Source organism: Dermacentor albipictus, chromosome 1 (genome assembly GCF_038994185.2).
Source record: "Dermacentor albipictus isolate Rhodes 1998 colony chromosome 1, USDA_Dalb.pri_finalv2, whole genome shotgun sequence".
Classification (NCBI taxonomy): Eukaryota; Metazoa; Arthropoda; class Arachnida; order Ixodida; family Ixodidae; genus Dermacentor; species Dermacentor albipictus.
The window spans coordinates 208,049,253-208,075,383 of NC_091821.1; the positions used below are offsets into that span (position 1 = coordinate 208,049,253).

At 46.4% G+C, this 26,131-nt stretch overlaps 1 protein-coding gene across 2 annotated transcripts in view; it reads right to left on the minus strand.

The window, feature by feature from the left end:
• Positions 1 to 13,471: 13,471 nt before the first annotated feature.
• LOC135906691 (sodium-coupled neutral amino acid transporter 7-like) overlaps positions 13,472 to 26,131 on the minus strand; it is a 52,944-nt gene continuing 40,284 nt past the window's right edge. For both annotated transcript variants that reach the window (XM_065438247.2, XM_065438246.2), the window contains exons 5-9: positions 22,973 to 23,068; positions 22,836 to 22,893; positions 19,902 to 20,164; positions 15,614 to 15,810; positions 13,472 to 13,799 (exon numbers count right to left, since the gene is read on the minus strand). In XM_065438247.2, the coding sequence (XP_065294319.1) occupies positions 13,624 to 13,799; positions 15,614 to 15,810; positions 19,902 to 20,164; positions 22,836 to 22,893; positions 22,973 to 23,068 (790 nt within the window). In that variant the 3' untranslated portion in view covers positions 13,472 to 13,623. The remainder of the gene's footprint in view (positions 13,800 to 15,613; positions 15,811 to 19,901; positions 20,165 to 22,835; positions 22,894 to 22,972; positions 23,069 to 26,131) is intronic.

Consider the following 26,131-nt stretch of genomic DNA (forward strand, 5'->3'; position numbering starts at 1 on the left):
CGCGCTAAAAAGCGCGGACCATGCGTTGACGTTGTAACAATGCATCACTGCTTGGCGAAAAAGCACGTCGAAAAAAGCGCCGGCGTGGCACCGGGTGCATAAGCGTATTTACCGGAGTGGCACTTGCCCCCCCCCCCCCCCCCCCGTCAGAAGTTGGGGGGGGGAGTATGTCATTTACCCCCCCCCCCCCACACTTTTGAAAGCAGGCACTTTCGGCTGCACTATGTAAAGTCCAACAAAACTATAGCTGAATCTAAATTTTCTTATTAGAGTGGCCACGTAAGTAATGCTTTTCTTTACTACGCATCCCCTGCTTGGACAGCGAAGATTCTTTTGTGCCCACTCGGGACGCCCTGTAGCATATGACGCGCGGGATTCGCCATACACGCTCGCGTCGCGAAGTATGCTTGGCGTTGGGCAGTTCCCTAACAAATGTCAGCCAAGGTTGTGTCAGCTTGCGCAACTTGCACCATGCACAGTTTTTTGGGACCGCTATATCGGTATTCGAAAACGCAATCGGCTTGCTACATTTAACCTGCGGGCGAGGGGGAGGTTCGGATAAAGTATTATAATCAGCTGCGCCCAACGAGTGGTGAGCCTTACGGCATGAAATCGTTGGACTATCAAATGCTGGAACTATTTTATCTCTGTCCAGAGATAGCCTACATAGCGTTGCTTATCACCGTCAAAAATCGAAAAATCTAATATGAGCCACGGCTTTCGCCTTGAAATTGGGAAAAAGCGACTATTCAGTAACTTTACAGAGCACACACCCAACCTACGCAGTGCAAATGTTCGGTACTTAGCGCTTAGCCGTACTATAGCGTCTTAGCGCTATAACTGTCGTATTGTGTAATCACGACTTATCGCAGATGTGCTCGTGAAAATGACCTTGGTCGTACGTGCAGAGCCATTTCAATGCCAATGGAACACTAACCTGAATTTTTTCTAAGGGCATGTGTCACTTCTGACTTTGATGATTTCAATTTCAGGCGGTTTATAAATAAGAGCTACGCTGTCCCTTGTTTCCGGGCAGAAGCTAACACAGCAGATGTTTCGTATATTGAGAAAATGACGGCCGCTTTTTGGTGACGTGTACCGAACATTTGGGGTGCGATCGGAGATGGTTGTTCGGCGCGTTCGTTCGGTTACCGGCGCGCGCGATTGGCCTACTCCGCGCCGACGTCGCCAGCCGCGGGGCGCCGCCCCGTTTTTGGTGACGTCAAAATGACGACACGCTCCTGTCAATCATTCGCCCACCGAGCATTTCGTCCGAACGCGACGGGAGTTCAGAAGTTTGGAGCGATCATACGGCTTCGCATGGCGCGTCTGGAGGATTGGATTGGATCCAACAGGCGGCCTTTTCGTCTGCTGAATGGCACGTTTGAATCCAATTCATAGTTTAATTTTAGAAAATGGCGCTTCCGTTGGAAACTTAGGTTGTTGCGCTGGCATTTCTAGAGGAAGGAGAAGAGCGGGTGGCGGTGCGAAACGTGTTTGAAGAAATGGCAGAAAGTGAATTCCGGCGTCGTTTTTGTTTCTCGAAACAAATAATTCGTTGGTTGTACAGAGAAATCGACAACGTCATCGGTGCCAGCGAGCCACTGGGATATTGTCGCTGCCTCTTGAAAAGTGCGCCACTCTTCCCGTCGTTTTTTTTTTCTTTTTTCTTCTCGCTGTGCGCGACACCACCTAGGGACGACGTAAAGAACCTAATAGTTATAAATTGCAGTAGTCACACGTACCACTATTTGAAAACGTGTTTGGGCTTGAAAAGAAAAAATACATTGTTTTAGATAAAGATTTCATTCAATTGGAAGACGAGAAACATTTGGCTTTGTAGTATACTGTTTGCAAGCAGACGACAAACGACGGAGGTAAACTTCTGGGGAGGTCACCGCTTCCGGATTGGCTGCTCTCTCCGCCCCGCTGTCACAAATTTTGCATACTGCAACTTTGTGACGTTGCAGTGACTGAACAGAACGCGTATCGAACAAAATATCTCCGATCGCGCCCCTGCACTGCGTAGGTTGGGTGTGTGCTCTGTAAAGTTAGTGAATAGTCGCTTTTTCCCAATTTCAAGGCGAAAGCCTTAAGTGGCTCATACCCCCGCGGCGTGCGGTTCAGAAGATTATGTGAGCTCACCTCGCACGTTCGTCGTCGTCGCCGCTCATCATGCCCCCCCCACCCCCCAAAAAAGAAAGAAAGTAGTTTGATGATTGGGAAATGAAGAGAGGTCGGCCGGAAAATGGAGCATCTGGCCTGCTACTCTACGTAAGGGAAGGGGAAGAGGAGAAGAAAAAAAGGTCACAATGAGGGATGATAATGGGAAGAACGAGGTGGAGGACACATTGTATAACTGTTATCACAAGCGTGTGTCCAGGCCTGTGTCGCCTAAGAAACGTGAAAGAGCACGCATCGTCTCTATCGTCTGTCAACTGTGTGGCCATGCGCTGTTAGAGATGGAGCTGTTTCCTGCGATTACTTCGAGTTCCCCAAACCACTTCGAAACGCAGCACAGCTAATTGAGGAATGCAGAAGCAGGAAAGCACATCCCAGAGGAGCGCCCAGGCAAACAAGTTGAAGGCCACAAGACAGGTGCAAACCAAGACGGCGGTAATGCGCCGTGTCAGCCAGACGTGCCGGGAAGGCCCAAGCGTACCTCTCTTCGCCTTTGAAGAAGACATTTGCTACCGCTGTGGGGCCGTAGCACCGGGAGCAGGTGGGCCTCGGACAATGGAGCATGAGCAGCCCTCCCCTTCTCCTCGTTAGAAGAAGTGCATTGCCAGTCTGCGAGGCAAGACCGCAGAGAGCCGCCAGGTGTGACACCGCGACACGGGCGCCTACCATTGGCTGAAAATGGCGTCATCTGAGCGGACTCTCCTATTGGTCAAACATGACGTGACTTACAGCGCTCGAAGGGTTTATAAGAAGCCTTCCAGAGAGACCAGGACATTCCCTGATTCCCTGATTCACCTCTCTCGAACTTCTTGCCGCGGGCCGCAGCGTCCGAGTTGCTGCCGGCCCGTAATGACTGTACGTCTGTTAATTGACGCTCACCTCTCTGTATATAATGTAGAATAAATACTCCCAAGTTTTGGTTTTCATCCCGAAGTCCGTCCATCAACCCCTACATCTGGTAGGCAGCGGTAGGATCGCCTCCGAATGCATCAGCTGGTGGCAGCGCTACAGATCAACCTTCGTCGAGAGAGATCCTAAGGAACCGGGAAGAGCGAAGAAGAGAGAGCCTTCGTCGAAAGAGGTCCGAAGAAACTGGGAGTAGCGAAGAAGGAGCGAGCCTTCGACCCAGGGAGTCCGGAGGAACCGGGAACAGCGGACAAATGAACCGGATGGCAGGGTGCTGCAACCGTAAGTGAGCGCGTGGTTTTTTTCCTTATGATTCGCCAGACTCAAATGTTGTGTGTTCATTTTGATAGTTCTGGGAATCGGGAGTTTGATGCATTGTGTGTTTGCACAAATTAATTAAGGAAAACAGTTTTAACCACCTGACGGGGCAGCTGCCATGGATCTTAGAAGGTTGACGAGGTTAGACTTGTTGTTGGTGTGCGACGATTTGGGAGTTGAGGCGGACGAACGGATGGAAACGCCAGCTATCATAAAGGCGATTAACGATAGTGGCAATGATGAGAAAAGCATTGAGCTTGCTTGGGAGGTGATACAGGAGCCACGGGAGCGGGAGCGTCGTGTACGTGTGCGAGAGCGTCGTGAACTTAAGAGTAAGAGTAAGCGTGAAGAACGCGAGAATGAACGGAAGCAGGAGCTTCAAGAACTTACTCTTAAGTATGAGCGTCACGAACGTGAGTATCAGGAACGAAAGCGTCAGCAAAAGTATGAGAGAGAGAAGGCAGCACTGATCAAAGAGATACAGCATTGTGATCAGTTATAGGCACAGAGACAACGGCTGTCTGAGAATTCTGTAGGTAGTACAGAGCGAAAGAATGAGGAAGCATCTAACAGATTTTCGCCAAAAGCCGACGAGAAGAGTAGTGCCTGTGAGATTGAAGGGAAAAGGCTAGCTGCTAACGATGCCTTAGTGGCAACAGAGGCCGTTAAAGGCCGTAGTGAGCGCGACGAGGTGCTGTGCCAACAGATGACTTTAGAGACAGCTAGGCCAGCTGCGAACAAATTGGCACAGTTACCGAGCGTGTGCGTCGCTGGTAATGTTAGCGAGGTTGCTAGCGAAGAAAAGGGTACTGCTGACCCGACAGATGCGAGCACCCATGTAGAGCCAGATGTGCGTGCAGAAGTGAAGTGCGAACTGGACGATGCAGTTGAGAATAGTTCTCGGGGTGGCGAGCTCCGTAGCTCACGAGAGAACAACTGCATTGTTCAGGGATCGGTGCGGCTCTCCGCCAGTCTAGATAGCCTAGATAGGGATGGTTCAGTTATTAATCATTCGGACTGTGCGCGTGAGACAGCGATCGATACCGACGGGCTGTGTGTCGATGCACAGCGTGCGCTGGGCAATGTAGTAGAGGGCAGTTCGCAAGAGTGCGAGTTGTCTAGCTCGAGTAAAGCCTGCTGCATTGTTCCAGAGTCGGTTGGGCTGTCCGCCAGTCGAGGCAAAGTGAGAGTAGATTTAAATGTAAATCACTCAGACTGTGCGGGTAAGAGACCGATCCGGGCCGACGAAATGTGTACCGGCCAGCACGAGGCACGAGAAGGCGACATGAAGGCGAGTGCAAAGAGAAAGCGCCGTAAAAAGAAGCGCGGTAAAGACCGAAAGACAGTAACTTTTGTAGCGCCTCCAAAGTTGGCGAGAAACCCGAAAGGGCAGGGCGCGAGGAAGAAGGTGCGGCCGTCACTGACGATGTTGACGCATCGAAAACGTTCGAGCCACCGGTCAAAAGGGGACCGCGAAGAATGTTCTGCACGGACGCGGACAAAGGGCACGAGGCTGTTAAACTCCTCGTCGTTCCGTAGTTCTTTTCATAGCTCAGCGTGCAGTTCGAAGAAACGCAAGGTGGTAGGACGAGACCAGGTGGGGAGTAGCGACGCGGTCAGTCGAGGTCCTGTTGAAAGCGGGGCGGGAGGACGCAAATTGGCAGGAGACTGTATCGTCTTGAAGGAGCTGATAGTGAGTCAGCCCTTTTGTTGTTCCTCCGTAGCCAGAGTAGCCTTGAGACCACGCCCACCTCGAGTCAGACTCAAAGTATGAGTCAGACGTAAGCGTTTGGAAAGGGAGGCCAAGAGCCCTTCCGTAGAAATGAAGTGTGTTGTTTTTTTTATTTTTGAGCATCGGAAAGTTTTCGCGATTTGAGACTAGGATTTCTTTCAAGGTGTAAGGTTTGAGCTTTTTTTGTCTTTTGGTTTGAGAAAGCTCCGAGATTTGAAAGACGCGGTTTTTTGTAAACATGTAGTATCGCGAGATGTTCATTAATAAGTAGATAGGCTTTCATTTTTGTGTGTAAGTAACCTAAGTGTCGAGGTTATTGTTGAGAGGCCTATCGTAACGCGCGTGTGTTTTATTTAACCTTCTTTCTTTTTAAGTGTTGAATTTTCTAAGGTTAAGCGCGTAGATTTTCAGTAAGTGCATCATTTGCATTGAGAAGCGTTCTTAGTTCCATTAGCGCGTGTCCTGTGTGGACGGAAGGAAGCAGATTTATGACTGGGTTGCTGGTGTGTGTTGAGGGCAGCCGTATTCTGACTTCTCTTATAAGTACGCGTGGAACGAGTTATTAAAAGACGCCTTAGTTTAAGGGTTCTGCGGAGTGTGTAAGTCCCGCAAGTTTAATTGTTCGTTTACGTCACGTGTCCTGTAGGACTTTCAGGGAAGAAACGTGAGTAAGCGTAAATGAAAAGTTCGCCTTCAACACAAGTACGCGTTTTGTTTAGTGACCACAAGGCTAGTGCGCTTGTGATTACGTACTTGTGAGGTTGACCAGATTGTTCAGTGGCACCAATACGTGCGATAAGTACGCCACTGCGAAAGATTGGAAACATGCCGTTCGTGTAGTTAGGCCACTTAAGTTATGTTCGGCTGTTTTCATTTGTTGTTTGCACCGTCAACGACCCTTTTGTTTTGCAACAACAATAGTACTCTGGTCTTGTCGGCATTCGAGGAGAAATGGATGGCTGTTTGGAAGGGTGGTTACAACTGTTTTGTCAAAATTGGGGAACTAAAAGATCAGGGTTGATTTTGACTCAGTAATAGCCTGGCGAGTCAGGGGTGAAGAGCCTGCGCTTACGCGTGGTGCAGCGCTGTGTTGTTTGGTTTGTTTGACGTATGTTCTCCAGGGCCCAGGATCCCAAGGGTTGTCAAACGAGGCTCGACCCCAGTACCCTGCAGCTTCTTTCAGCGTTCCTCATGGCCAGCGAATTGAGTTCACCGGCCATTCAGAACAACCGGGGCGAGGACGAGCTGTTAGAGATGGAGCTGTTTCCTGCGATTACTTCGAGTTCCCCAAACCACTTCGAAACGCAGCACAGCTCATTGAGGAATGCAGAAGCAGGAAAGCACATTCCAGAGGAGCGCCCAGGCAAACAAGTTGAAGGCCACAAGACAGGTGCAAACCAAGACGGCGGTAATGCGCCGTGTCAGCCAGACGTGCCGGGAAGGCCCCAGCGTACCTCTCTTCGCCTTTGAAGAAGACATTTGCTACCGCTGTGGGGCCGTAGCACCGGGAGCAGGTGGGCCTCGGACAATGGAGCATGAGCAGCCCTCCCCTTCTCCTCGTTAGAAGAAGTGCATTGCCAGTCTGCGAGGCAAGACCGCAGAGAGCCGCCAGGTGTGACACCGCGACACGGGCGCCTACCATTGGCTGAAAATGGCGTCATCTGAGCGGACTCTCCTATTGGTCAAACATGACGTGACTTACAGTGCTCGAAGGGTTTATAAGAAGCCTTCCAGAGAGACCAGGACATTCCCTGATTCCCTGATTCACCTCTCTCGAACTTCTTGCCGCGGGCCGCAGCGTCCGAGTTGCTGCCGGCCCGTAATAACTGTACGAATGTTACTTGACGCTCACCTCTCTGTATATAATGTAAAATAAAACCATCCCAAGTTTGGGTTTTCATCCCGAAGTCCGTCCTTCAACCCATAGAGCGCCTAGCAAGAGGTCCTCCGACAGTGGTCTATTGCATATATGTCTCAAGGTAGCTGCCATAGTCAGTCTTTCGCGCACATACTCAGGGCACACCACGAGCACATGGTCTATAGTCTCTACAACGCCAAATTTAGCGAAAATTGGTGGTACGCTATGGAAACTTTCTGTGTGAAATTAAATGCGGTTGGATTAAACACATGCTTTGTAAAAAAATCTTATTGAAGTGTTAGAGTGTGTGACATGGCTGCTATCAGCTATGCTTCCCGGTGTCCCGGCATAGCTGTAGGTTACAATATGTTGATATTTTGTGGAAAGGTGAGGAGGGACATGGTAACTGCAATGTGCCACAATACTTTTTCCTTCCTGGTCTAGTTAGAAACTATGAAATTATTACTGAGCCGTCATTTTTCTTTCCCTATTTTCAGGCGTCATAACACCTTCCGACATGGTTTCAGCGATGTCCTTGTAGAACTAAACAAGGCGTTTTGTTTATATTTGGCGAAAATAAAGGGCGCGTTGTGGGCAATAGGTAGGTAAACTTCAAAGACGGGGGACTAATTACGACATTTGCGGTAAATTACGCATGCAAGCGATCCGGAGCTTTATGAATGTGTTTTGCAAACAAATAATTTATCCCGTTGCCCTGGGAGCACTATGAACTCAACTGATATCAAATCTAGTCAGAATTGAATGGGGTCGGGAGGGGACAGGGAGGGAGGGAGGACGCCATGATAAATGTTATGGCGAAGTAACATATGCGTTGATCAATTACTGGCTCTTTAAAAATGTGCAACAATAAATGTTCCACAGCATTACATGCGAGCGAGCTTTCAAACGGAACAGTCATATATATACAGTAAACTCTCACTTGTACGAACGTCGGTGTAACGAATATTTCAATATAACAAACTTTTTAGAAAATCCCCGGCGGTTTTCTTATGCATACTATGCAAAAATATTTCAGTTAAAGGAATTTCTGAGTAGCGAGTATTTCAGTTGAATGAACTTGATGCCCCTGGTGGACAGTAACACCGGCTACAATTAGAAACTGCTGGCATAAATCCGGCCAGGCCACGGTGAGGTGAAAGGGAGCAAGGGAAACAGTGCAATGAGGTGATCGACCGCGGGATGTGGACAGAGGTCTGTCACCAGCTGGATTATGTTGACAGATTCAAATACTGTGACTCTAGCCAAGGCTGTAGAATGCCTTGGAAAGTTGCGAGGCTTCGCGCCTGTGCCTGAGAAAGTGCACAAAAACAAAGACTGTCTGAACAGTTTTGTTACTTATTGCGCTTTAAGAGCATCAGTGCAAATAATAATTACAGATTTTTCTCTTTTTTTTACAAAATGAGTTAGGCAACAACGTAACCGTTATGCACTTCGTATATATATTGATGTACATAACTGCGTAAACTCCATTTCACACTTTGGCTCGATGCCATGCTGCGCCACACGCTGTTCCATATTCTAGTGAATATTCAGTTTAGTGAACTTTCAATTAAGTGAACTATTTCCTTCGGTCCCTTGAAGTTCACTCAAGTGAGAGTTCACTGTATACGGGCAACTATTTAAGGTATGCGACATAATTACAAAAAACAAATATTAATTGCAACTCTTCGAAAGGAACAGCTTCGTTGGAAATCCGGTTGTAAGTCACCAAGGTCGTTCACATCTGCTGTATTTTCTTGTGGATATTGCAAGTAATTTATGTTGATTGTACTTCGTTGCCTATAATCTCAGTAATACTAATATGTAAACTATCGATAAATTTATGCTCTAGGCGTAAGCACCAAGTACAAGTATTCCTTTAATTATTGAAATTGTTTGTAGCAAAGGTGAATTCTTTTTGTGCGCTCTACTGCTGCTACTTGGTAAGATCCGGGACCTCTGTGAGGCACTCATTGCCTCTTCTCCCTGCATAATCTTGAGATTTTATATAATTGCAAGAAATAAATGCAAATTTAAATAAGTTTTCGGGTCCCCCTATGTTTCACCAAGCGTGAATGGTAAATAGGTCCATGTCTGTTAAATAATACTGATAGAAGCATTGCCGGGCTGTTTCACTTATTGTAATAGTAATTAGCAATATATATATATATATATATATATATATATATATATATATATATATATATATATATATATATATATATATATATAATATTAGATCATATCATATCATATTATGAGAAGAGCGAGAGAGATATAAGGAAGGCAGGGATGTTAACCAGTCAAGAGTCCGGTTGGCTACCCTACGCTGAGGGAAGGAGAAGGGGAAGAAAGAGAAGGGAGAGAGGGTATAGAGTTGTGCACAGACAGTCATTGAGTCAATGCCGCTCGTGCAAACCAGACGTCCTCAGAGAGCACAAAAGTGCCTTCACTGCCTTCTGAGCCGATGATCGGTGGGGACGGTGCCCTAGTACTGTCTGTTCACTCAGAGGACGATCACCTAGTTTCCTCAATGTGTTGAACAAGGATTGTCTTTGTGCTTGAAATTGAGGACAGTGACACAATAAGTGGTCAATGTTCTCCTCGCATCCTTAAATATCACATGCAGGATTATCAGCCATTCCAATCAGTACTGAGTAAGCTTTCGTGAAGGCAACTCCCAGCCACAACCGACACAGGAGAGACGCTTCGCGTCGCTGCCGTCCGGCCGGAGGTCTGAGTTGTATGTGCGGTATCCCACTCTGCTAAGGAGAGCGTGTGTGCTAGAATGCGAAGTTGTCTCGCAGCGTCGGTCCTTGCCGCAGGTGGGGAACGATCCCACGTGTTCGCATTACGCGTGCGGTACTACGCGTAATGCGAAGACGCGGGAACGTTCCCCACCAGCGGCGAGTTGTTTCTTCATCTGCTTTAATTGCCATTAATTTATCATTTCCTAAATTAAATTAGCCGGTACAAGTAATTTCCGCTATGTTGTCCTTGGTATCTGTTTGCTGGCTTCTCATGATATGATTAATAAAAATCGGCCCCTTAGTTAACCCCACTTCTTCTCGATATATATATCGAGAAGAAGTGGGGTTAACTAAGGGGCCGATTTTTATTTATATATATATATATATATATATATATATATATATATATATATATATATAGAGAGAGAGAGAGAGAGAGAGAGAGAGAGAGAGAGAGAGAGAGAGAGATCAGATCGCTTGCGGTTTGCCCCCCCCCCCCCCCCCCCCCACACACACACAGCGAACAGAATTCCCAAGTGGTAGTCATCCTTTTCAAGCAGTGAGGAACTACATTTAGCTGGGCTTATATAGTCACACGGGACCCAGATCATTGTACAGAAACGTACAGACGAATAAAACAATAAACCTCAGAAACCTAAGCAAGAAATTGCCTGTGTCAGAGTCACTGTCGCGCGATGAGGCAATGTGCTCACTATGCCGGAAACAAAAACTGTACCCGTACCGTAATTTTGGTCACCACTGAACCCGAATGGATATATTTGGAGCATGTGCGAAGCCGAAACGAACCTTAATCGAAAAACAAATAACGATTACTGGTTCTCAGCGAAGCAAGGGTGCATATAGGGTGACATTAAGTCAAGAAATTAGTCTAGAAAAAAAAAGAGCTTTCGCAGAACGATTTGTAGACGTGCCGGAGTTCCAAAAATTGGCACTCACGTTCCTAAAAAGGCGTCCGCTTGATATGTATTTCTCCATAATCGGATTATAAGCCCGTTATACTAAGTGACAGGGGCAGGGGCATCATTAATTAAAAGTATTTTCTCATTTTTTCGCATAAAACATCGTTTTGTTAAAGAAAATGGAACAGTGCATTATTAGGGTAAGTCAGATGACGCATATCTCCAAACTGGCGTCATTCTGGAAATTCATTAGAAGTGGATAGGCCTTCAAACTCACCGGCTACAATTCGTAAATTGCAATATGTGTAAAAAAAATATTTCAAAATAATAATTATTGGATTTTTGGTAATTCGTTGAATGCGTGTTTCGGTTTCTCGTGTAAATAATGTCCGCGCTCATATAATCCAGCTCAAGGACTAGAATTTCGTTATCGGCAACAATCTATTTTTAAAAATTCCATAAAACTTACAAATGATCACCCTGTATACCATATCAACGACTGCCGTCTCCCTCTCTCTCTCTCTCTCTCTCTCATGCACACACACGCATATCCTAAGTCTTGGACCTCGGTCAGGTCCAAGGCATAAGCTGAATGATGTGCTTATTGCTATAGTTGAATACTATACACTATAGTTGAACGATAAATGCAGGCAAGGCATGGATGCAAAGCTCCTAAGGTGGTGGGCCACATGAACCTAAAATCACAATATTATGTTTTCGGTTTTACACCCGAGTAAAAATAAGTGGAACGTGTCGGTTCATTTCCGGTTAGCGCAAAAATAACGTTTCTTTAACGGTTCTCGGCTCATTTTCGGTTCGATACCCTGGTAGCGGTGGCGTAGAGGTAGAACACCCGCCTCGCGTGCAGGAGGTCCGTGGTTCGAATCCCCGTGCCGCGCAATTTTCCACCGGATTAAAAAAAAATCCGCGTGTTGATAAAATTGCATCAACAGGCCTGGAGTGTGGCCTGATCCCGGTGACCAGAACCGGTAACGCACTCCCTCACCAGAGCAGGATTGGCCACCCTGGTGCAGTACTGGAGAGGCAAAGCCGAAGGGTGGGTCTGAAAATTAATCTGCAGAAAACTAAAGTAATGTTTAACAATCTCGGAAGAGAACAGCAGTTTACGGAAGAGAACAGCAGAGGCACTGGACATGGTAAGGGATACATCTACTTAGGACAGGTAGTGACTGCGGATCCCGATCATGAGACTGAAATAATCAGAAGAATAAGAATGGGCTGGGGTGCGTTTGGCAGACGTTCTCAGATCATGAACAGCAGGTTGCCATTATCCCTCAAGAGAAAAGTGTATAACCAGCTGTGTCTTACTAGTACTCACGTACGGGGCAGATACCTGGAGGCTTACGAAAAGGGTTCTACTTAAATTGAGGACGACGCAACGAGCTATGGAAAGAGTGATGGGTGTAACGTTAAGGGATAAGAAAAGAGCAGATTGGGTGAGGGAACAAACGCGAGTTAATGATATCTTAGTTGAAATCAAGAAAAAGAAATGGACATGGACAAGACACGTAATGAGGAGGGAAGATAACCGATGGTCATTAAGAGTTACGGAATGGATTCCAAGGGAAGGGAAGTGTAGCAGAGGGCGGCAGAAAGTTAGGTGGGCGGATAAGATTAAGAAGTTTGCAGGGACAACATGGCCACAATTAGCACATGACCGGGGTAGTTGGAGAAGTATGGGAGAGGACTTTGCCCTGCAGTGGGCGTAACCAGGCTGATGATGATGATGACCCTGGTAGAAAACAATTGTTCCCCCCAAACTAGAATGTACGTGTGCTATCTGGCACCCCATAATCACACAATCCTCTCCGGTGCCCTTTGACTCCATCCAGAATCGCGCTGCTCGTTTTATTCCATGAAACTATTTTCGTTATGCCAGTGTATCATTCATAAAGGCAACAATACTTTTACCTGATTTCACATCGAGCCGTAAATGTTCACCGTTCTTTGTCCTATAAAAAAAAAGCTGGATTATTACGTGCCATAATCCCGATATGATTATGAGGCACGCCGTAGGGGGGGGGGCTCCGGATTATTTTGCTCACCCGGAGTTCTTTATGACGTGCACTAAATGCACGGTGCACGGGCCCTGAATTTCGCCCCCATTGGAATGCGGCTGCCGCGGCCGGGACGTGATCCCGCGTCCTCGGGCTTAGTAGCGCAACTCCAAACCCACTTCGCCTGCACTTTTGCTCCTCGAAATCTATAGTTATAATCCATTTCTAGACAAAAAAAATTTTTCCTTTTTAATCCTCATGTATTTACCCGCTCGATTGGAGCATAACTTCAAAGTTTGTGTGTCCTGCTGCTGAACTAATGCGTGTAACGATTCTTTCACACCGAAAGCTATCGAATGGAACTGCCATCCCGCCTCCATCGTCGCCTTCACCAACGCCAAGAGCTTGAGGATCGAGTGCCATTCGTGAAGCATTTTTCTAATCCTTATTTAATGAGGATTACTTATTTAATGAGTGAATACTTGGCGATGCCGAAGATAGATGTCAAGAAGGATCACAAGATAGACCTATCGCAAAAATTTTTGTGCATGAGCTTGACACAAGCTGCTGTTATATGAAAAATCTGCGCCAAAGGTATGTCGCCCAGCTTTCCGCTATGCAACGGAATCAAGGCCTTGCCAGCTCCCGGTTTGTATATCAAGTACATGAGGAAGGCAAATATTTTCGAACAGTGCCGCGTTTCTATGTGTGGTCGTTCAAGCCAGTATACAACGAGGGACGAACACACGAGAGCGCGTGATGTGCCCAGCGAGGTTTATACATCAAGACACGACGGAACATATTTATTGCGGCACACACATGAGTCTTCTACGTTCAGGTACACAGCGGCTGCTGAATAGAGAACTGGCAGCCCAACACACACCGGTAAATCATTACAGTATGTACAGCTATCGCAGAGGAGTAATCTGTCGACGCGATGTCAGGAGCAGAGCTGGTTGACATGCCCAGAGACGAGCTCGACTAGCAAGACGTGAAGCAGAACCACGGTGAAGAGTACGGCCCCCGCAAACACCATGAGGGAGCCAAGCAGCAGGTGCCAGTGCAGATAGGTGGTCGAGGAACCTTTCAGCTTGGTGTAGCCCACGAGGCACACGCCTAGAAGAGATCCGCAGAAGAGCTCAAGAGGGAGGACAAGAGATAACCACATACTGTGCACGTTTAGCTACATTGCAAGGGAGAAAGAAAATCGAAATGTAGCCTGAACTGCGTCGCAAAGATTAAGCGATCTGCGTAATGGAGTTCATCTTTTCTTCTCGCTTTTTTTTTTTTTGAGGGGGGGTGGGGATAACGTGCGGAGCGTCACTCTATTTCACCGAATATTGATATAATGAGGGCCGCTACAGTTCATTTTGAGCGGCAATGAATGGAACGGATACCAAACGCCTGAGACATGACGTGCCTAATTGTCACGTTCGTCAACATGAAAAGACTTGTCCGTCGGGTGCGAGCGGCGGGATTATGCACCGGTGCAAATCCTACTCTCCTTTGTCCTACGTTCAACCCCTCTACGCCAAAGAGCGTTTTCTCCCCATGTTCCTCTGTGTGGGTTGACCCGACGTAGACAAGGCCCGCTACTGCCCGGATCGTTGCCCGGATGGTGGAGGGTATTAAAAGGTCAGCGAGACGCCACGTGGAGAGACACCTCTGACCTTGCGTGCAGGAGCACACACGCCGAACGCTTCTGCATTTCTTTTTTCTTTTTTATCTTGGAGCGCACTGCTCACCCGTAATGATGCATTAAACCTGTGTTATTTGTTCATACATCACCTCGTCTTCCCTGCCTAACCCTCTCCGATGGTCAACCCGATTCGAGTTCCAAGCAGACGCTGTTTAAGGCATTCGAAACAACCCCGTCCCCGTAACCACTGGTGGCATCCTTAGTGTCAGTATTGCTAGTAACCTTGTATATGCCGTCATTTCTGCGCGGCCTCAACTCAGCAGCTGGAACGCCTGTTTTCAACTACAATGCTAACAACCGAAGGGCTTTGTTAAATATTTGTATACAGATTTTTTTCCAATTAGGTTTCTAGAAAGAACGGCAGTTCGGGTGGTATATACGAGTACATGTGCGGTTCACAAGGTTTCTACTACTAACCACTAACCACTCGCCGTGATATTGGCCTTCTATTATTATTTCATAGATTCATCCACACAGTTGGCCTAACCTTATCAAACCTGAAGAAAGCGTCCTCGACGTCACAAAGACTGAACAATCAGTTCAGCTACACTCGAATTTATGGCAACACACGCGCTTTTAATTTTCCAGCTTTGCCCCGTGTTTATGGAACGCTCTACCAGATGGCATTGCTTGTCAATCTAAACAGTGCATTTCGCAATCTTCTAATCGATCAATATGCCGTTTCAACCATCTAACACGTCTTGTATTGTTTTAATTTCTTTCCTGCATTTGTCTACATGTTAATAAAAGAATTTCAGTGATCCTAATTTTTTTGCTACTGTACACATGCAAAATCTTTTATAATATTATTATGCTAATATGTTATTGTGTTTACCGTTCATTGTTATTGTTCAACGTATGTATATATTTGCTAATGTCGTATTAATTTTCCATGTTGCATGCATATGCCTTTCATTATACTGATGTTTCTTTTTCCCGATTCCATACTAATATGTTACTGTATTTCCCACCTTACACAATGCCTTCTCGAAGGCCCGTAAGGTACATATAAATAAATAAATAAATAAATAAATAAATAAATAAATAAATAAATAAATAAATAAATAAATACCAATACACATGAATAAAGAAAAGCAAAATATTTGCGCTGTGGCACAAACTAAATGATTTTTGGGATTAGACGATCTTTGTGGCTCGACACTGGAAAGGATATGGATGATTATATCACGGTGAACCAGTGGCCCAGCTGCAGTGCCGCCCACGTGCGTACCGGGAAAGACAAATACGTTTAGCGCGGCCAGGCATCCGAGGAACTTGATGGCCACACCGATGTCCAGCGGCAGTATGGCCATGCCCACGGTGCTGGCAAACCAAGCGAGGCTGAGCTTCGTCTTGCGGGCGTGCGTCCGCGTCCGGTCATCGGGAGGACCTCCGCGCAGCTCTAGGTACAGCTCCTCGATTGCATCCCTGGCAGAAACGATGCGCTCACTGTCATTCGCTCGCTTAATTCGAACATTACGAAGGTCGCTATCTATGGGTGACTGTAGAAACGCTCGTTTGGGCTATACTGTATGCGTAAAATAATATTCGTTCGGATGACATGAAAATTGGTGCCGGAAGCTAAACAATCACGCACGTTCTTAACGCAGCTGATACTTATGGTCACAACAAGAACGATACGAAGACGATACTAAAAAGGTATTCGTTTGGAACAACTTCGTGATGTGGTTTACGCATTGAGAACCATCAGAATCGCGACTTTTATGCCGAATTATCTGATATTTCTACAGCTGGACATGAAACGCAACAGTGATGTGTTGCTGGTTATAGACAACGCAATTCAGAAAAGAAATAATATATTTCTTGCTGCGTGGTATAACACATCAAAAACAAAGCATATTAACTAATCCCCTGAGAAGTACTGAACCTAATAGTTTCTGAGCAGCCAAATTTTTAAAGCAAGATGCAGCCGCTTGCCCGTATTTCTTCAGGGCATATACTGCATGCAGGAAACCTGAAAACAACTGCAAGTATCGCACATGGATATGAAACAGAGTAGTCTGAATAGCAGTAAATCTCTTTCAATTGCACGTTAAGTTGGGATATAAGATACCCTTTGAAGGAACCGCAAAAAAAATTTTTAAAAAAATTAAGTTCTATTTCACTCTTCAGTGAAAAGCCATATGCTACCAGTTTTCAGAGACATCCGATAGACAAGTAAAGGTGAACCAAGTATGCAAAGGGTACATGCTCGATTTATGCACAGTACACACTTTAAAACAAGAGCAATATTGTGTGGAATAATGAAACGAGAAATTGAATGTAGTGCTGTAAGGTGGCGCTGGCTAGTTCATGGCTACGTGAACTCGAAACCCCCTGGTAAACGGCGTAGCCTGCATCAGCTTGAACAGCAGCACGAAAGCGCAATGAAGAGAGTAGATACTATTTGCACTCTTGTTTCTCTGTCTCTCTTTTGTCCGCTCTGTGCTGCAGTTCATAGTTTACAGAAAATACACGGTTATGGAGAAATGAAATTAGCAGCGCACGAAAGACACATATGTTCAGGAGCCAACTAAGCAGTGGGCGTGCCATCGCATCGCAGGGAGGTCCGGAGGCTAATTCTGGAAAACTAACCTCCGAAGTATGGGAGATGGGCGTTGCCCTTCGCTGTTCTGCCACCATGGCAATGAGTGTACATGAGTGCAAAAAATGTAAACAGGAAACGTACTTTGAGGACGAAACATTTTGTCGCATTCGAACCAAGCTTCAAGGCTGTAAGACAGCGTGCGTCCCTTAACCAGGGACAACGCTCGTTCCTTCTTTCTGTTTCTGTGTCGCGGTTTCACGCGTGCTGCTATCATGTATAGCTTCCAACTCGCCCGATCCGCCATCCTTGTACAGTTCATTGCCTTCACCTTTCGGCGGTGGTCGCGACTGCTACAGCCTCGCAGTACAAACGACAATACTCGTACGTAAGACACCAGAAACCATTGGCAGATGCCACAATGCACGCATAGTGGGGAAATGCTTACTTCAGCCAAGAATCTGTTCGCAAAACTTTAGCCGATTGTGTGGGAACCGACGATGACGGAGAATCAAGAAAAATGAGCTCAGCGGCCAAGTAATTACTAAAAGGGCGAAACACCGTCAAATCGTGTTCGTTAATTGCAATAATCGTAGATCGAGTTTTCTCTATATCTGAGTCACCTATTTGATTACTCACATTAACGCCCCTTGAAACTAGCACAAGGATTACGACTGACATTTTACCGCGTGAGGAGGGGGCCTGAGTCGACAATTATTTCACCGCGTCTACATAGTTCTCCAATCAGGATTCCGCATTAGACACACATCTTTTAAATAGAACTTCTGGCCATTGTGTTAGGGCCACGTAAAATTTATTTGGCTGGTCCTTCACTGTTCTTGTAACGAACAGGTCAAACATGCTGCGAGAATTTCGTTCTTTGTCCCTGGTCCTTTTGCCCCTCCTCCTTTCGTTACGATTGTCCGGTCTCAAGTTCTTTCTTTCAATGATAAAGAGGAAGTTTAATTGCCGAAAGGTGAAGTGCCTCTGGCACTCTACTTCACGCTGGGAAAGGCGTTTGGGGGAGCAAATTAGATGGCATGTGAAGAGGAAGGAGGGTAGTACGATGAAGTTGACGATGAGAGCTGCACAGTATACTGTGCTGAGACAGCTGATTCACTGGGGTGGGGGATCTTTAATCACCCTGTGCCGTCTGAGATCGGTGCCATTATCTGTGTCACTTAGAAAACTAGCTGTTGTTGAGGGGTGCGAAATAGTATAACTTAAATCTGACTTCCGATGTCTTTTTGTCTTGACGCAGTGACTAAATGGTGTTCCGTGTATAAGTTTGAAGCATCACGTTGCTTCATGTCACGGGTTTCCGCTGCAGGGCAGTATAGCAAGGATCCCTTTCAACAGCTTGGCCTGAGCTAACACTCCGAAGAGCCTATTCCTTAATGCCTCGGCACTTGCCTTCAGAAGGTTTGAAATGCCGTCTTCATCGTCTGCGTAAGGGCAGAAGGCATCGTCCTCCTATCACCTCTGTTTTGCCTACCGCTTGAATTATAGGCCACACGTCATCAGCGAAGTGATCAAGTGGTCCAACAAGATTCTTCTAAGGTTGGAGCCAACGTTTCGACAAGGTGACTGGCCTTCATCGTGGCGAACCTATGTCTACTTTGGACGCCTTCAGGAAATTACTTCACACTATTTCATTTCATTTCTGAAATTCCTTTACATTTAATTTATTTATTTCCTTTTACCTACCAATTATCGGTCTATCCTCAGGTCATTACACTTTATCTCCGAATAACCCCTACTATTAAATGTGTAGGCATTCCTATGCCTACGCAACGAGGAAACCTGTCCGTCCGTCCATCTATCACGTAAGACGAGTCGCTATAAAGAAATTAATGTCTAAAGCAAAATAAATTTGAAAGGAAGAACGTTGGCAGTGGTGAGTTTCGTACCTACGACCCCACGCCCAGAAGCCGAGTTTCTTGCCCACTGGGCTAAACACCCCGGCTTGCAGAAGGTTAATATACTCGTATATGAATCATAAGAATGTGCTGTACCGGCGGCACAAAACGAATGTCAAAGGAGAACAGTCTCTGTGAAGGCTTTGTCAAAAGATTTGGCAATGGTTGAATAAAATCCACCTCAATGACCACATGTAGAGTAGACATGGAGCATTGGAGACTTCAGTAAAATTCCGACTTTGATAAAATTTTATGCGAAACACGCCACATCCCCGATACGTTTCGGTGGTCGCGGGATGTGCCTTCCGTTGGGGTGTTCCTTCATTGACCGAAATGGCACCAATCTGTGAGGGATTACGCGCTTTACATCGCGCAACACAGACAAATAAGCAGTCAATGAGTTGATAAGGAGTGATGGGGAGTTATATGGGTCTCATCACGGTTGAAAATGTTTCTACGCGGTTGGATAAGGGGTTAAAGAGCGCTAAGGACTTATAATGGTCGGCTCAATTCTCATAAGGATAATAAGTACCAATAAGCATCGGATGATGTCTGACAAGGTTAATAAGGTCAGAAAAATGTTGATAAGGCTCAGATCGAGTCCGATAAGGTTGATAAGAACCGATAAGGGTTGATACAGGTCGGATATAGACCGATAAGGTTGCTAACGGCAAATAAGGGTTCATAAGGTTTTATACTGATCAAATCAAGTCTCATAGCATTGATAATGACACCGGGCTGTGTGGAGATAAGCAGGTCGTGAATTGTCGTGAATTGTAGAATGTGATAGTATACTCAACAGGAGATGCTGGAAAGGGAAAAGTAGGTGCGTGGTTCCTTGAATGTTGCGTGCTTTTAGTGTTATTTATTGTTATTACTAATATTTTGATTTTGACGTTTTCGATTTGTCGCTGTAAATATTGTGACGTAGCACAGTAGCGCACATACATTAATGCAGAATGATCGGTACTTTGCTGTGACACTGTTGAGACCTGACATGCGCATCTGCAATGCACAGCATAGGAGACAGTGCGCCTTCAGGTGGCGAGCGAGACCTTGCACAAAGCGCCGGAAGCGGGTAGGTGACGGCCATCTTGAAGATGAGCGCCAGCAGGCCGATGAGCACCCAAGCCCGTGTGGCGTCGAACATCTCCATGACATCGGGGCGCACGGCTGCGCCGTAGGTCAGGTAGCCGAAGCAACCCACCATGGAGTAGATGAAGAAGAGGACGACCATGCAGAAGGCGATCGACCGACCCAAGTTCCACAGCGAGCGCTGGCGCATGGCCGCGTACGCAGACATCACTACCTCGTGGCTCTGCAAAGCGCGAAAACCAAGTCGTTTAGTGGACGCGGGCATACACTTCACGTGGCTGATAACTAGGACGAAAGCAGCACAGTTAATATCACTATACCGCGTTAGCTACGTCCAGTTACCGCTCCTTCCTCTTTCTTTCTCCCTCTATTTTTTTGCGGTATACGTAGGACGTAGTTTTGAGTAAATGTCTTCACCAATAGCACCTTTCAGTTATTTAACAGTTATGTTGTTCATACAGTAAATTAACTTGTGCCACACTAAATAGCATCGTATACTAACAAACTGGGCGCCGGAGCAGCGAAAACTGAATTCCAAGGGGCAGACAAACTATACGTTCTAAAACAAAAGTGCAGAGAAAGCTCAGAACAAGCGTGGCTGGAGCTTTTGATACGCCTTTGTGGTGAACCTGTTACTACATTTGCGTCGCTGCTAAACCCGGTTGATGGGTGGTAAACAGTCCATTTCAATCGCTATTCTCTATCCATGGGTTTGGAGTGCTGGGTTTGCCAACAGTAGCCCACTCGGCCCGCAGTCAGCTTCACTTACTCGTAGTTTGGACTGCATAATCTTCCCAAAGGTTAACACGAATCAGCTTTAGTGCTGTACATGTCAAGGTCAGAGGTGGGTCCACCGATAGAACGGCGACTGAATTGCATCGTCGTGTCTCACGGTGGGATGACTCGGTCGATGTGTATATCTCAGCCTATAAGGATTCATCTTATCTAACGTCATACTTTGATACGTTCAAGAGTTTAACATTGTGGAGAGGCCAACGAGATATTTGTTGTCAACGTTTCAATTAAATAAATAAATACATAAATAAAACCCATACCCGCCGTCCGTGGTTGCTCAGTGGCTATGGTGTTGGGCTGCTGAGCACGAGGTCGCGGGATCGAATCCCGGCCACGCTGGCCTCATTTCGATGGGGCGAAAACACCCGTGTACTTAGGTTTAGGTACACGTTAAAGAACCAGGTGGTCGAAATTTCCGGAGTCCCCCCACTACGGCGTGCCTCATAATCAGAAAGCGGTTTTGGCACGTAAAACCCCAAAATAAAATAAAAAACTCAGTGCCCTTCCACTCTGTGAAGAAGGATGACCTGCGAAGCCGTGTATGTGGGCCCCTTAATTGCGAACTGCACCTCCACCGCGGGTCAGCCCGGCATTGCACTATCTTCGGGATATTTTTCTACACGCAGACACGATAGTGGAGAAATTAGCCCTTAACAGCTTCGCTGTAAAAGTCGCAGTATCGTTCGAAAGGCGAAGCATATATTGTGGCAGCAAATTATTAGACAGCTATACGAAGAAAGGATAGTAGTGTTATCGGCCGAACAAACTTGTAAACATTCGCTTACTAACTAAATTAACAAGCATGGTGTCACGTGCGCACAGGGAAACATGAGCACGTCTCACTCGATGACCGCGGACACTCGCTGTCAAAACGCTGGCGTGAGGAAGCGCGGGAGCAGCAGGAGAGTTGATCTTCGTGCTGCCTTTCGCTTCAACGCGAACTAAGCGGCGAGACCACAGCGCACGCGAAGCTATCCGCCGTCGGCCGACCTAGACGCTGTACCCATCGCAGATCTTTCTCAAAATATATACAGGGCACGCGCGGCCGCACCCATACGCAGCCGCCGCCGGAATAAAAAAAAAAGCGCCCGTATAATAGTTTCTATATAATTGATATTGCATTAATAAGCGGTCTATGTGCAGGGTCGAGATTTCCTAGAGAAAACATCTCACCAGCATTCAAAGACCGCATACAGCGTTGTTTCAATGCTGAAACTCGGTTTGAACATCGGTTTCGCGAGATTAAGATACTGGCCAGAAGCAAACTACTGCACGCGAACGTTTGGAAGCCTTCCAAATCAAGAAAGGAGGCACGGATTGTGTCAGTGATACTGTGTGTCTACTTGGAAGCGAGATGCGTTTTTTTTCTTTGCCGCGATGAAGCTGTGCGCATGCGCATTTATTTCGATGTTTTCTTCTGATATTCTGGGGGACTAATAAATCAGTTGTGAGTAGCGCCCATGGCGTCCGGCCTTGTGTTCTTTGTGTCTGTTTTATTTGCACTGCAATGGCTTTACCAACGCACGGCAGCTTGACTTTGGAAGGAAGACCTTCTGATTAATCTTTACCTTTGTTTGGCGTCAAGTCAGCCGCCTGTTCCCTCATAATGTAGGCGAAATGTTGAAGTTATGTCTGACTGAATAATGAAATGTTGTTTCTGAGAGAAGACAAAAGATTTCGAAATTTGCAAACCGTGTAGGAGGAGCAAGCAGCCTGGTGTTATAAGTTGAATTCCGAAGCACCTCCCCCCCCCCCCCCCCCAAGTCTAAAATTGCATCCCTAAGTCGCAGGCATTACGCTTATTGCTATACATCTCCACTTTAGCGACAGTTTCCGCATTCCGATGAGTGTTGTGGATAGTGATACATCCATCTATATCGATGTTGGATGTGAATAGCCAGATAGCTGGGCAGTTCTTTCTTTTTTTTTGTATGTGCGTTTTAGAAGGCGCTGGAAACCAAGCAAATGAAAACATGTAGAGACTAGAAGGACACGACATGAGCGCTGTTTTTTGCGGTGTTTTCTGCGCACTCTTTTGCAATACACATTTGCCAAAGTTTCTCGACAACACTCCGTCGGCGCTTGCTTGCAACACTCACCTGGTAGGCGAAGCAAAACACGGGAGTGCTGAGAAGGACGTCAGATACGCTTGTAGGCCTGAAGAAGAAAAGATCCCGGGTCACGTGAAGAAAGCGTCAGAGAGAGGGATGCCTGCTAAAGTTTGCCGAGTACCTACCACACCTTGATGTGCAAGTCGTCCGGGCGGGGCTCCGTGAAATACGCGATGCACGTCAAGACGCAAGGGTAGAGCACGGCCACTAAGCCCAGGCTGCTGCAATGTGCAGCGTAGTTATTATAGAAAGTGCAGGGCACGCGAGGATACGGATGGCACTGGCGCACAATGCGAATATGTGAACGAAATGTTACTGGAGGCGTATAAGCTTTACGTTTACATAAATCCGATGAAGCCCGGGTCGAGTCGGCCTGTGCCGAAATTCGGTCGTCGGGTAAATGCTAGTGGGTCGGGACGAGGGAGCGTCCGAGGCGAGTTCAGTCATCGCTCCTGCGAGAGGCGGGTTGAGGCACTAAAACTGCTTGTAAAGATGCATGTAAACGCAGTCGAGTCGGATCGGGTCAGCTCGACTTCTGACTCGACCTGCTCGCGTCGAATTGAGAGGGAACAAAATGAGAGGGAACACCGAATTCGTTTCTAAGCGATGATTACACTGGATGCGTGGATTCGAATCTGACGTGTGAATATGTAACAAATAGCCTTTTTGCTTAAATTGGCTCACTGAGCACTCTTATGTGGGACGGATCCGTATAGCCACTACAGCCTCCTGAAAGCAATTAGAGGATTCCCTTTCATATCGATGCATGCAGGGTGTACAAAGCGAAATAAGCATAACTACTTTTCTGGTGTTTTCGAACTCCTGTGACGTTCGATGTCTGGACCGAAAGAGCATTCTTCCCTTTTTGACAGGCCGATTGCTTGTTTCACGCCACTTGAACCAGAGTCAACAAAACGGGAAACTAACTTTGAAACTAACTTTCCAAAATTAAAGAGGCGATACAGAATTTTGAACAAAGATGCGAACACATTTATTGTCTTGATCGGTGGTCGTCATGGCGAAAGGTACGCACAGACATTTATTTTATACATGCGCCTTCATTCGTGTTATACATTCGTTACATACATTCGTGTTTTCATTTCGCGATATATTGAGGCAACGTATTCCAGACCGAAATCACCGCACCGACTGGCATTGGGCCAGTGCCGTCAGCACTTTCGCATAAGAAGGGGCAGTACGGGAACGCTAGCATGATGAGTGGCATGGAAGCTAGCTGTGGAAGACGACGACGACGACGAACGCGCGAGCAGTGGCGCGAGCCAATGCTGATGATAGTTTTTGCTCATACAGATTTGTTGACGGACACGAAACATGCACGGAACCCTAGCCATAAAGAGCGTTGTAAAATAGATTGGATAGGCTGTATTAGGGACGCAGCCGCAGTGGGGTGCATGAAACGTCTTGTGCGTGCTGCAGACGGCGTATGGGCAACTAGAGTACAGAAATGATGTAAACAAATGTACAAGTTAGATTTATTAACGGATTAGAAAGGTTATATGCCTAACTTATGTTACAGCTAGCGGGGGTCTTACGGTCTAATTTTACAATCGCGATCGTTTCCTATTCGTAGAGGGGCCGTTTGTTTTGCAGAGAGTGTTGAACGAACAAATGACAACCATTCCACTCTGTGGAGATGGAATGGCAGCGAAAGTACTTCGCTTTTCGTTTGAGAGCTTTGTCTGTCGCCAGCTTTCGCTGCCACTCCACCTTCACAGAATGGGATGGTTGTCATTTTTTCATGTCGCTCTACAATTTTCTCATTGACACTTTTAATCTAATTATAATATTTGAGAAGTTGAATAATTCATTAAGACTCACTATCTAATTAGGCGGAATGAAAGAAAACTAATTTGAATATCTCGAGGCAACGGCAAACAATATTACCTTGGTTCTGTCCAGCTACGTGGCGTTCGCATATTTTTTAACTCTGGCTAACGATAGCTGGGACACCCTGTATATTTGTAACAGTACTAAACACGCGCCTTCCTTTCGTATCGTAGGGTATACAGGAAAGAAGTCATTACTCGATCATGCATGTGTCGCGTGCACAGGTGGTTCCGCTGTAGCGCCATGCATGACGCAATCGCAGCTAAATGCAGCCTCTCGCTCGGCGTTCTTAGAGGCATAGTTCTGCAGTACGTTTGTCGATCCGAGCGGAAGTGGTAGCGTTCCAGAAAGCTTACTCAGTGCCAATCAGGAGTTTTAAGCGTATAAGTGCGCAATTTTTCGCAGAATTGTTACGCTTTCTCGGTTATTGCGCCCCCGCGTTCGACATGCAGCGTCCAGAAGTGGCGGTAAGAGGCTCGGGCACTATAACAAAGGGGTGCCAGTCTTCGCCCACCACCTTTTACCACGGCGGGCCCACTACGAATAGGGAGCGAGCACGATTGCAAGAATACGTCGTAGGACTCCCACTGGCCGTATCATATTATAGTTAAGCAAGTAAGCTTTCTAATGCGCGAATAGATGTGGCGCGCTTTACTTTGGTATCGTTGTGTAGAGGAAAGAAGCCATTACTCGATCATACATGTGTCGCGTGCGCAGGGGGAGCCATTTTCGCGCCACGCGTGACGCAATCGGAGCTAAATTCGGCCTCGCGCGCGGAGTTCAGAAAGGCGTAGTTCGGTAGTACATTTGAGGAATGCTCGCGTTTGAGAGAGTCAGGTACTATGCCATAGTAGGTATAACATATTAAACTCAATCTGATGCTCATCGGGAGTTATACGGCCTACAAGTGTGCAATATGTTGCAAAAATTTCACGCTTGCTCGGCTGTGCTTCCCTGCTAAAAACACACTTGAAAGCTCTATAGTGGAAACGCTTAGCAGCGCCTTGTCATATTTCGCGGTCGCACAAAGTCCAAACATGCAATAGCTACGCGCATAGAAAATTAAAGCGCAAGCAAAAAAAATTCAATTTTTAAAGTCTGCCCCAGCGATGCAGTTCATACGGTTCAAGTTAGGTGTAACACCAGGGGCTGCCAAGGAAATGTACGATTACGAAATTGATCCATTTTAGTTTGCCCAAGTAAAACTGCACAAGGCTCGGTTAACCTTTGTCACATGACTTGAGTATCCAATACAGTTCCCTTATACGTCTGAAAACCGCAACACTATACGAAGATTTGCTCGTAGCATAAAGTAAAATAAGAGGGAACAAAAAAAGTTAAAAAAAAGCAAGACAGAATTAGAAGTTTTCTTGCAGTTAATTATGCTTGAGTATGGGACGTAACACCGCTGTGCAGCCATTTTCGCTCCCTGTAAC